The 12939-nt window shown below is 41.1% G+C and overlaps 1 protein-coding gene across 10 annotated transcripts in view; it reads right to left on the reverse strand.

Annotated features, from left to right (window-relative positions):
- LOC135241228 (neural cell adhesion molecule 2-like) overlaps positions 1-12939 on the reverse strand; it is a 258308-nt gene that overhangs the window by 20692 nt on the left and 224677 nt on the right. For 7 of the 10 annotated variants that reach the window (XM_064311444.1, XM_064311443.1, XM_064311448.1 and 4 more), the window contains 3 exons: positions 7709-7828; positions 7207-7328; positions 2110-2287 (listed from right to left, as the gene is read on the reverse strand). In XM_064311444.1, coding sequence (XP_064167514.1) covers positions 2110-2287; positions 7207-7328; positions 7709-7828 — 420 coding nt within the window. The remainder of the gene's footprint in view (positions 1-2109; positions 2288-7206; positions 7329-7708; positions 7829-12939) is intronic. The other 3 variants (XM_064311446.1, XM_064311445.1, XM_064311450.1) reach the window with 1 other exon arrangement.

Raw genomic sequence — 12939 nt, forward strand, 5'->3', positions numbered from 1 at the left:
TTGAATTGCCACTGTGTGCTATATAAATAAACTTGCCTTGCCTTGTCTATTGTATAATTCATTATGAACTTACAGTATTCATTTAAAGATGTAATATGAACTATTATTCAGCAAGGGACCATGGCATATTTAATTATTAATAAAAACATATCCTTTAAAACTGAATCACTACAGACTAACAGAGATCACATTAGTTCATGTGAAGCATTCAGAATGAATTTCCATTGTTCTGGTCATCCCTTGATGCTACTCTGTCCGTACATACAAAGACAACACAGACACATGCCTGCTCCACAAAGGCTTGGAACATCTGGGGTTATCAAAGTGCTATGCATCTTTTAATAAAATTCAGCAATCCATTATTATTTTTTTTAAAAATCTAAAACTGTTGACTTCACTGTTTCCATAATTGTTTTGAGTAATAAGCTTCAGATTGACAGAGTGGAATATCGGCTGTTGCCAATGGCAGCAACCCACATGGGCTTGTCTGTCCATTCTCATGCATTCTCTGGACAACACTAATGATCACCTAGCATGGGTCCTTACTTTACTTGCTTATTTCTTGATTTCTCACTGTGCTTGGTTTAGGTCTTTGGTTTTGGTTCAGTTTACGTGGTTCAACTCTTGTCCTAGTTTTGACAGAAGGGCTTTGTTTGCATACTTTAAAATTATTGCACTGTATCAAAATCATTATCTATTCGGTTCTAACGGTCTAAAGAACATCCTCATTTCATAAAAATAATCAGTCAAGAAATAATCAATGACTCATGTACTAATTATAACAAAAGTTTTATATTTCACAGATGGTTCACCATTTTCCCCATATTGGAATGTAGGGTCATTCCAGTCCTGTGAAATACTCTGTCTCTCTCAATGCCTAAGAATAATCTTTTTATTAATAAGAAGATTAGTTTTAACTGGAGATTAGTATTAGCATCGTATCAATGTTTCAATGATTAAAAATCTCATGGCAACTGCACAAAAAGTAAAAGACACTTTGATTGCAGTTCAAAATATAAAACTGATTATTCACCCGTAAACTGGGACATATTTGGTAGTCACATAAGCAATCACAAAAACAGATTTAGGAATAATTGGCTTTAAGTTAAATTAAGGTAAGAGAATGTGTGTGTGCGTGTGTGCATGTGTGCGTGTGTGCAGGTGTACATGTCTGCGTGCGTGCGTGCACACGCATGTGCGCTTATATCTGTGTGTGCATGTGTGTGTGTGAGCGCGCGTGCGTGTGCCTTGTCTGAATGTACACGAATGTTCTTTTGAGGTCTCGCAATGGGGAACCCAATACCTTCAAGCTTTCATGAAAGAAAAACCTGATGTGGGTTGCTTTTACCGCGAAAAGATACCAGGATATAAACCCAAGGATGTGGGTACGTGCACCATCTGATATTTTATATAAACAAACTCAGAACACTGTTGACATAGAACTATGAATGAATCTCTCCAAACAAAAAAGCCATCGAGCAATGCTGTTGATTTATATATCCTTCCAATGGGTCCATTCTCCATTGATTTGTTTGTAGCATATTCACTTCCCGTCTCGGCAGAATGCTGCACCTGGCTGCCCGCGCAAAGGCTCCTGCTATGGTTTAATATTTCCATAATGTTTCTAAAACAATAGACATTAGCATGAAGCAGCTGGCAGTCAGTAAGTCTGGGCATCGGTTAGGACTGCAAAGCCTGATTCATAGCAAAGACGACAGCTTGAGCACTGAAATACAAAGGGCTGCATTTCCTAACATGCCAGTAGCTATTCAGTCAAAATCCCTTACTGGCTATCCACTTCCAGATTTGATATTGATTAACAGTCCAAGAACCTGTCGCGCCTTTAGGTTCTTTTTCCTAATCCCCCGCACCGTCATCGGCACAATTTACGAGAGCCTGCGACGGCTTAGCCTTTCACCGACACTCCCGCACCGTTGAGAATCAGACCTGCGTTTCTCAGAAGCCTTCACTCACACAGAGTCCGTCCGCATCGCACCCGGGTGAAGCACAGCCACTGGCGGTGTGCAGCGCGAGAGAGCAGCCAGGGGAGCGAGGGAGAGGAGGAGGAGGAGGAGGAGGAGGAGGGACAGGTGTAGGAACGGCTCATACCCGTGATGTCAGGTCTCTGAGGCATGGAGAACTGGAAGTAGGTGGGTTCGGAGAGGCCCTTCACGTTCCTGGCAGTGATCTCCACCTCGTAGCGCGTGTTCCACTGCAGGTGCTGGAGCAGCACAAAGTCGTTCATCCCAGGAACCAGCTTCGTCATCCACTGGTCATCTTTCTCCTGCTGGAGGACACACACACACATACGCACACGCACACGCACACACACACACATGCCCATGCACACACACGCACACATACACATATACGCACAATCACACACACACACACACACCACATTTCAGCATTTAGCAGAAACGCATATCCAGAGAGACTTACATGCATTACATTTTTACTTTCAACCCATTTAAAAAGCCGGATACTTCACTGAAGATCTTGCACGCAAAGGTACAACAGGAGTGCCCTGCCAGGGAATCTAACCAGCACCCTTCCAGTTAAAAGCCCACTTCCCTAACCAATGTACTACACCACTGCCTGGCTTGTACAACACGCAAGGTTATGAAACACAATATTTAAAGTAACAACGTACTTTGCCTTGTGTGTGTGTGTGTGTGTCTTTGCATACAAGTGTGTAAGTGAGTGTGTGTACCTGCACGTGTGTGTGTGTGTGGTGTGAGTGTGTGTGTGTGTGTGCACGTGTGTGTTTTCTATGCTCCCATCAATGTAGCTGCTATAGTAATGGCTTCTCCCTAAACCTCACCTCATTCCTGAATGATGCTTCATTTGTAAATGCAGAGACTGTTTTTTTCCACCATGGTTACAGCCTCGTCATGAGGATGAAAATAACAGGAACCTCTACAGACTCGTTCTCACTGGCTTTTTCACATTTTGACATGTTAAAATACTATAGGTCTCCAAAGACTTAAACCAAGTAATATAAAGTAATTTGCGGGATGGCAGTTTTTTAGGCCATCTAGGGGTCTGGCTATAATTTCTCAGTTTCTCAATTTTCTCACCCCAGTGCCTGCAGTATGACACATTTTTTCTTTTGAAAGCCTCAAAAGAGCATGGGCATATCAACCCTCCATTTAGTCAGTTGGTTCAGTTGGTCCCATTGAACACAGAAGTGGTTTTTATCACATTTATGTATCTATTACCGAGTTTGTAAATTCAAATCTTTAAATAAGACCCTGTGCGATCAAAAAAAAAGATCATTTCTAAAAGACTACGAATTAAGAACGGAAGAAAATAAACACTCCGGCAATAAGCGTCTGTTATTCTTTTGAAATTCAGAAAGAGGTTCCCCCCTGGAAACAAAACATTGCACATTACTGGATGATTTTGCAGTAGTCACCAAAGATCTTGTTTCTGATGTCTTTAAAAACATAACTTGCATAAAATAATAAAATAAAAAATCACCCATTGCCTATGACTATTAGCGCCAGCAGCAGAGACAGAAAGTCCAGGGGTCAGAAATGAGAAGTACTGTAGTGTGTTTCTTCCACCCATGAACTCAACCAGCTGATTTCACTAATTAGTTCTATCTCCTGGCTGAAGAGTTGTGCTAATTAGCAAATCCAGGTGACTGGGGCAAAATACCGGGGAGGACATTTATTTTCTGAACCTGGATTTTCCACCTCTGGCGAACAGTAACCATTTAGGCTTTCAAAGTAGTTTATTATTATTATTATTATTATTATTATTATTATTATTATTATTATTATGATGATGATGATGATGATGATGATGATGATGATGAATAATAATCATTTAATGATTTAATATGACTATTATTGTTAATGAAAATAATAAAAAAATATATAATAATAATAATAATAATAATAATAATATGTGGGCTTGACCTTCCCATGACTCCCCGATCATAAAGCTCTTTATGACGGCTCTGCCAGTGCACACCAGCTGTTCCTCCCCAGGTAGCTGTTTTCTTCGCTCCAGTCCCTCGCCGGGTTTGACAGGCGGCAGGATTGGCAGAATAGTGCGGAGAGGGGAAGTTATTAGCCGGCGGGTCAGAGTCAGGCAACCCCGCGAGATGCAATTACCACGTCCTCCAATTAGAGTTTATTACCGGCATCTGCCAAGGTCGCGGGGCGAAGTCCTGCCACACATCACTGCTGTGGCTACTGCACAATGAGGAGTATGTAGATTAGACCAGGAAGCAGCCAATCTTCATGGTTAAGTGACTAAAGTTTTTTTTTTTTTTTTTTTAGAATTGAATTTAAAAAAAACTTTTATTAACCAACTTTTTATTTGGTGTTTTTCTTCTCTTTCAAAAAAAAGTGAAGTGCCCACTTTTTTTTCAACCGTTCCTTTGTTGCATTGTACTCCATCAGTTCAGGAGGGCCCACGCTAGTATCCATGAGCTCTGAAATGTGTGCTACCAGCAGCTGCAGGCTAGCAGCTAAACTGTTCAGCCATTGGCCAAGAGGACTAGAAAGCAGACACAGATTTTGCAGCCAGCACAGGCGTTTCACAGGCCAAAAATCGCTATTCAGCAAAGATGAGACAAATGCCCTGTGCACTGAATCTCTCCCTCTCTAGGTGATACTATGGTCAATTATGCACTATGGGACTCTTGGCAAAGGCAGCAATGACACTGTCAAAATTCAATCTGGTACAGGACTGAACAGCGTTCTCATGAAAATGAAAAGTGTGTTAACTGGAAAAAATAATTTAAGAGAAAATCTACTAATTGAGATGCATTAATGCGCTACTAAATGTTTCAACTTGGGGGCGCATGTGCTCCTTGGAAAACAAAAAATGTTAGCGAAGGGCCCTACTGGCATGTGGGGTGGATCACTGCACTCAAACCATGCACCTCTACTGAACGTGTCATTTTCAGGGTTCCCCCGCTCAGTTAAAATCAGAGCATTCAAGAGGTCTACTGCTGCTCACAGCCCATCGTCCAGAGCTCATCGGTTAAGCATCACCTGCTCTGAGACGTAGGCAGCAGTCATCGCTTTGACTGACGTCTGCATTAAATTAAAAAGTCAGTTGAAACGCAATATCTTAAGGCATCGTGTTCAATCAGTCTACAGTGTTTGCAGTATGATATCTCATACTGTGCGAAACTTTTACCGAGGTCACTAGGATCAATGTGTAACTTAATATAAAATCTACTATTACAATTTTCACTGTCAAGAGTAACCTTTCATTATACTAGAACATGGGAAATAGCCACAGTCAAACGAGGGAAATCTGTACCCCCTCACTCTTTTTTAAAATCTGTGTTTCCATGACTCCTTTTTGATCCACGGTTTGGATTAATTAATCTTTAGTTTTGATTCACAATTGGATTTCTTCCACAAACATTAATATTGAAAGTTAATATCGGAGATGTTTGAACTCCCCAAGCTATTTCGGAATTGATTTATGAGTCAAATTTAAGGCAGAAAGTTGAATGAATCTTTCTATTGATCAGTCTGACTTGTGTTACTTCCAGTAAGACCGTGTCTGATGCTTTCAGTCCCCTAATTCCTTCTTCCAAGAACAGGTGGATATCACACCCTCCAGCTGGGCAGACAATGACATCATTTCCTGGAAGATGAGTTCATGCAACACACCTGCGTTTCAGTAAAACTACACATGGCGGCTTCTCTTCTACGCATCAGCAAAAGCACGTGATGTTTCCGTTCCATTTAGCTCATTTTACTGCGGCCTGTCGAGGGCTCTGCAGTAATTATGAACAGGTGGTAATCATCACACCTGAACAACAGCCTTATTTTTCACACCAGGAATGTACCCTGATGCAACTACAGGAGTTATTACTCTGCTTATGAATACGTATCGCATACTGATGTTTCTCTACAGATGAATACGCATCCCGTGTGCTAATATTACTCATCCTACACCACAACTCTTTAACTCCTTTTCAGGCTTCAGGCTGTAAAATATTTATACATAACGTATATTTCAGGTCCGAAATTCAAAATTTCAAATATTAGGAGCAAACTGTATGTCACATGAATTACAGTGCATTAAAGAAAAATGACAGATTGTATTTATTCATCACTTCATAAAAGTACAGAACATAAATACCAGTTTGTGAGTGGTGGAATGATTGAGTGACAGGTGTTGGTACCTGGGTTTACCTAAAGACCAGGTTGATGGTAAGCTAACTGATAACCTGGATAGTGAAATTTTGTTTATGAATATTAAATAAAACAGCAAAAAATCAGCCCATTGCAGGTTCCATTTTCCCCTTAAGATGAAAGTTGGATAGCCTTGGTCGACAATGAATATATTCTATATTAATATCAATATTGACTCTTTACTTCACTGTACTGTTAATTAACATTCTCACAGATTATATTTCTATCCAACTGTTCACATGCAAATGTTGAATTTGCACATAAGTAAACCTGTAAGGAAATGCCTGAAACTTGACAGAACTGCAATACATCCAAAAAAAACGCATTTACACTTGCCTGAGGTGGAAAAGTTGGGGTATATATAAAGAGAAGATGCGATAATGGGTGATGGAAACAGATTTTTCAATCTTCTCAATCTTTCAAAGATGATGACTTAGTTAGGGGACCTAGTCACACGCTTACACTCCAGAAAGGCCAACACATTGTCTGATCATGGCACTGCGATCGTGGTCAAATGTTCTTTTTGAAAATTAAAAATGCTTCACCCAAAGCTGGTGTGTGAAATGCCTGTGCACAACAATCTCCCAGAATGGATTGGTCCATTGGCATTCCCAGGTTTTTGGTGGAGGCGATACAGCCATTTGAGCCATCATTACACAGACCATGGCATGCCCTCTTTGACGTCTCTGAGCTGCATGCAATACAGCCATGTATAATCGAGAGAGGGTTATACATCACTTGTCCAAGTGTGAGTATTTCTTGCAAACTCTCCATAACTGTGTTTGACTGGCGCTCCTTCGATTACATAGTCTTGGAATGCCCTCTTCAGAATATTTGCATAACAGTAGATGATGGAAACACACACTGATTCGCATTTTCTTTCGTTGACTTTTTCGAAAATCACCTTGACATTTGCGAAACACTTGGTTGGAGATCTTAGTTTTAGACAGAGGAGAAATGACGCGAGTCAGTCGGGAAACACAGTGAAGAGGTGACTGCAGGTGACTGCAGATGAGGTGGCGTCCCCGCTTACCATCTTGTACTTGACTATGTACTCCACAATGGGCATCCCGCCATCATCCTGCTTCACCAGGCCCAGCCTATAGGCCTTCCCTACACCCCTCTGCCCGTGTACTACTGGGGGGCTGGGTTCTCCTGCAGGTGGGGGGGAGGTGGGGCAGTTAGTCACAACATGTTGCATATTGAGCACTGATACGAACATTGGATGCTTGCCTACCACCATTATGTTTCATACACTCCACTGTGGCTGCCCACTGCTCCTGGGTAACTAGGATGGGTTAAATGCAGAGGACACATTAAGCCACTCGGTTCAGTGAAGCATATCTTATATTATATTCTCTTATTCATAAAGGTGTATTTGTGTGTTCAGTTCTATCTACTACTAGGAAAGCATGACGCATGTGAGAATTTTCTTTGAAGAAAAGAACAGCCATAAAAACCACGGCCTTCTTGTTGACAGTGGTCAAACTAAAGTGGACTAGCACAAAGTGCAGACGGAGATAAAAGGTGCTCACGGATGGGGAGGGTCTGGAAGTTCTCCGTGCGGCTGAACTCGCCCTGTCCTTTCCCGTTCACGGCTGCCACTCGCACCTCGTACGTGGTGTTGGGCTCCAGGTTGGTCAGCAGCACCACCGCTGTGGGGCGAGAGAGCGAGAGAGAGAGAGAGAGAGAGAGAGAGTGAGTGCGTCAGGCCAGACAGACATGGACCCTCGCAGAACAGAGAGTAAGTGCGTCCACACAAACAAAGCAATGCAGGCAAGACAGACTGACAGACAGGGAGTCTTCCAGACAGCCATTTCAAAGGCGAAGAGAATAAGACTCCTCATCACTGTTTTTTTCATAGATCCAAAGCCCACCTTTATGTTGACAGATTCAAAGTGTAGATGCCAGACACCTTCAATTCAGAAAGCCTCTGGAGCCTTAACCACAGTTGCTGGGTCACAGTTCTTGATGCATGTCTTTGCCTCTGAACATTCAACACTCTTCATCACCCTCTGTTGGTTATTTCAACTCATGACATTTTGCAGTGGTGCACACAAATCATTTTAACTCTCAAGCCTGCTCATGAACACAATCCTACAAAGTACTGAAGATGTTGAAAAAAAGTGAATGTGTCACAGGGACGTCTTAAAAGGGAGAAGGACAACTCACCCACAGATCACTCATTCTGTACCATCTGCTACATAAGCCCCTTTAAACCAAACTGACAATCCCCACATCTATCTTTTACATTTAAGTTTATAAAGTATATAAAAAAAGATGTATTACTGTTTGCATTGCTTATATTAGAATGACATTATTACTGTTCAACAAAAAGAACTGAAACTGAAAAAGTTGGGGGTGGGTGAGATTTGGAGGGTGCACATGGTCAGGTAACACACACAAAACTAAATAAATAAAGAGAAAATAAAAGGGCTCTAAAAATAAAAGACTGCACTACTAAAACTCCAGAAGAGGTTGATATGGACAGGGCCGTTTGATTTGAAAGGTTCCAGCATTAGCTATTATCTTGGATAAGTCACAGTGGACTGTCTGAACATCACATCTAATGAAAGGAAAAACCTTGCCCATTATCAAACAGCAAGCTTCCTGCCTTTCAGTCTTTTGAACTCATTCACAAGCCCATGGCGATAACTGGCTTTCAAAACTGCCCAAGGTGCGTGACCGTTCGTCTTTGAGTCTCCTGGTTATCGAATGTGCAGACTTTCAGCACTCTCCAAAATGAGTCAACCCCTTTTTAACAATGAGCAAGAAAGCCATATGAAATAAACTAGTCAGGTATGGAGCTATATTCTATGCTCAAATAGCTGGTAAAGTACAACTTTCACACTGACACCGCTGCTCAGAAAAAAAAAAGGGTTTCAGTCAAGAAATAATATATTTTTTCCAAAACGATACGCATCACTGATGTAGTCATTTTGCATTTCAGGGCAGGCGTGACATGTCTATTGCCTTTTTAAAAGCGAACCCTTCACGATGTCTACATCAACCTTGTGGCACCAACAATACCGTTTGTTGCTTAGCAATTATATTCTTGTTGCTTGCATCTGTGTCCTCAAGGGTTCGGACGTTGCAGTCTTCCCAATTCCAGTGCGCGTGACTGGAAAGGGGCTTGAAAAACGTGGTCGATGTTAAACTTCCACGTCTGCTGTCAGCCTGAAATGGGCCGCAGATAAGAGGCCCTTCAAAAAATGCATCAATCACCGGCAGTTTTCCTCTGACAATTTTGTGTTTCTGTACCATTTGGTGGCTGGTAAATGCGGCACAATTTGACACACAATATAAGCGGTGGAAGGTCAGCCGGTGCCTGGATTCCCAGGAGTAGGACGCGCAGGGCTTGTAATCTGTTCTAATCTTGGGCACTAAACCCACGGCATACACAGTCACTTCACCACCAAAGCTTATTTTTCAGTGGGAGCATATTGCCATTCTTTGCCTGCCAGGCTGTGAGAAGCACGCAGTACATTACATTTCTCCAATCCCCTGTTGGCTGAAGCTGAAAGAGAACTGTCCATTGGGTGACAGATCTTCCTCCTCGCTGTGATAGGCTGTTTGATCGTCCGCAGGCATTGTTTGCCTTTCCCAGCAGGCAGTCGTGTTGAGATGAGTGAGATCCATACACACATCTTTCTTGTGCTATTATTCTTTGACTCAATCACCATCACTGAATCACTCTTGCGCAGTCAACAGGGTTGCAATAATGTGCTTCCTTGCCTTGAAATCTTCCTTGAAATTAACCACAAGAGGCAAAGACAGCGGCCATTTTCTTTCCAGCGCTTAGCGAATACATGGCGAGATGGTAGCAAGTCAGTAGTAAGCTTCCAATTGTAATGTGAAATCCTTTTTTTTAATATACTGTTATATTTGAAAGCATTCTCTAAAATTTTTTAAGCTTTTGTGTATTCATATTCACTCCCTGTATCGATGGTACCATGCTCGATTAACATAGCGTCCTGCCATGAAGACGACAACGAAGTTGTCATGACACCGGCTTGAAACATTGTTTTAGATTTTCAGATTCTGTAAAAGTGGAGGGCTAAACTGCCAAACAGCATAACAATGACAAAAATGCAAATCATATATACCCAGTTCATTTGGTTTTGGATGTTATAAAAGGCAAAAACAAACAATCAGGCATGTTCACACTACTACATGAAATGCATTAGTCCTTCTAACCCAAATTTAATAGGCATGACCGTTTGAAACTACCAGCCAGACAATACCTCACAGTGTGTAATTACCTTCAAGAGTTCATTCTTATTCAATTCAGTACTAATCAGAAATTTTTCTCTCTCTCTTTTTTTGATAAATAGCACACTTTCATTTTCTTTGCCTTGTGTTCCATTGAACATAAAAGCCCCAAAAACTCATCAGTTCAAAGCTGGTGTTTGAACCTTGGCAAAGGCATTTTTGCTGAGGGAAATTAAATTGCATGAATGCATTTAGTTGTAATAATGTGCTCAACTGAATTAATGCAACCATCAAAATTCCTTGGGAAAAATGTGGTAAATATAGAAAAGGCACAAGTACTCATATAAAACTATAAATCCTTTTGTTCCATCTGACAAAACAGGCTAAAACTATTTTAGAAAGCCATTTCAAATTACTTATAAAGACAGATTTGAAATATTGGCAGTATTTTAAAATAATAATAAAAAGGTTTTATGTTCACAAGCTGTTTTTGTTTTGAATAGGGTTATCCTCACACAAATTCACATGAAGATTTTACTCTCGAGATTCTTCCCCCGCATTTCCCCTTTCTCCGTTGTTTTCCTGACTTTCCTGAAACAATGATTTGAGATCAGAGTAAATATTCAACTAATTAAATGCTATCTGTGTCTTGGCTACCCTGTTACTCATGAGGAGTACTCCCCTCACCTATGTCCCCATTACCTAAGGTGAGTAGAAGTGCTCTGCGTTATTCCTGTGTGTGACTATTCCGCATCAAGAGAATTTACTCAGCTTCTCATCAGTTACGCAGTGTAAAGATACAGTGTATATAATATACATCTTCTGTACAATTTGTTTCTTTATATAAGGCTCTAATTGCGTCAATAAATTAATTTGAAAAAATGGAAAACCAAGCTATATTGGTGGCTTTTTACAAACTGCGCAATCGAAAAACAAAATGATCAGACCTTCTTGCATAAATGGCTCAGTCAGTCATTACATTTAAAGGCTTGATTTTGCATCGAGTCCATTAATGTATTTTGCTTTTATGTTTTGCTTTTTATATGAAGTGATGGGTAACAGTAAAACTGTGCAATTAGTTATACCACAAGTATAGAGTGTTAGTGGAGTGGAATGTTTTGCTACATTAGAGAGAGTAGTCTGGTGCTCGTATAACTAATGAATAAGTTGACAATGTTCTGGGTGTGAACCATGTTATTGAGAAAAAACATGAACAAACATGATATGCTTACATATCATTCCGAACAGTTTTATCTATAGTCGTACATACAAAGACCACTGAAGTAACCTCTGCATCAAAATTAGGCCCATGTTAAATGTATAAAAGAATGTCAAACCAAATGTTCAGTGAGATAGTACAGCAAAGATGCTCCTGTGTGCATGTAAAATAAAACCGTTTGTACTATTGATTTGGGTGGGCTAACTCCTCTGTCTGGTTAGGATCCCCTGCAACCCAATAATACATATACACAATAAACTATACCCTTAAACTTCTCTGGTACTTCTGTCTGCTAGTCACAACACAAACCGGTCTTTCAGTACCTCCCGAGTTTCCCCACAATAATTCTACCCCATGTTCCAGCTCTACATATGAAAGGTCTTCGAAACTGTAGTTATTAACTATAAGCCCTTCAGGTTTGTCGGTGTTGCTTACCTGCCAGACATATTTGTCCTTTAAGTTCCTTTTTGAAGTTTGAACATCAAACGGACCCCCCGGGTGTTGTAAAAATCGATCTGCCATTTTGCGGTCGGAGCAGCGCGCATCAGGCTGCTCTCGGCGCTCGCTGTTGACTCGCACATAACTGATATTACACCCCGTCGGCTCCTACGGGCAGGACTGAGAAAAACCACGGAATGCACTGGGTTCCCTCGGGCCGTGTGTTTCCGGGGACGCATTTGACGTAACGGCAGACGGTGCGTGTGTGAGGCAGACTAGCCCCACAACTTTCAGCCCTTTGCCTCTCAAACCTTGTGTTTCAATTGGCTATTCCACCCTGTGCTGGTATTCATGATTAGTAACACGCCACCAGTTCGATGGATGACTGAATGTCATTTGGAGATTTATCTATCGCACCCCCCCACCCCCTAGACATTAGAGTGAAAACTAAAGCTAACGACTGAATACAATACAAAACGTAATAAAATCGTCAAGCTAAGATTTCTGCGTGTAGTACGTAAAGTGTACTGTCAAAAAACTTTTTTGTGACTGTAAAACGGTTTTAATGCAAGCCTTCTTTCAAGCTGTTCATTCTTCACTCAAGCTGCAATATTTTATGGGCAAACTTGAGGTAAAATGGTAATATTTATCTCACTAAAGCCATGCTGGTCTCATGTGAGCTTTAAAAGCTTTGGGAGTGTCGGTGTGGTACTGAACACCCATCTCATTATTTTATATTTCTGTCATAGTCAGCTTCATGCAATTCAACAGGGCATCGCATTCACATATGTAACCTTTCAAATCCTGACTGAAAGGTCACCAGTTCAAATCCCAGTGCTTTGCCCCTGACGTGAGGCCTAATAGAGTTTCTGTCACCAGGGTTGCCAACTCACTTTC

This window comes from Anguilla rostrata, chromosome 15 (genome assembly GCF_018555375.3).
Source record: "Anguilla rostrata isolate EN2019 chromosome 15, ASM1855537v3, whole genome shotgun sequence".
In the NCBI taxonomy this organism is placed as follows: Eukaryota; Metazoa; Chordata; class Actinopteri; order Anguilliformes; family Anguillidae; genus Anguilla; species Anguilla rostrata.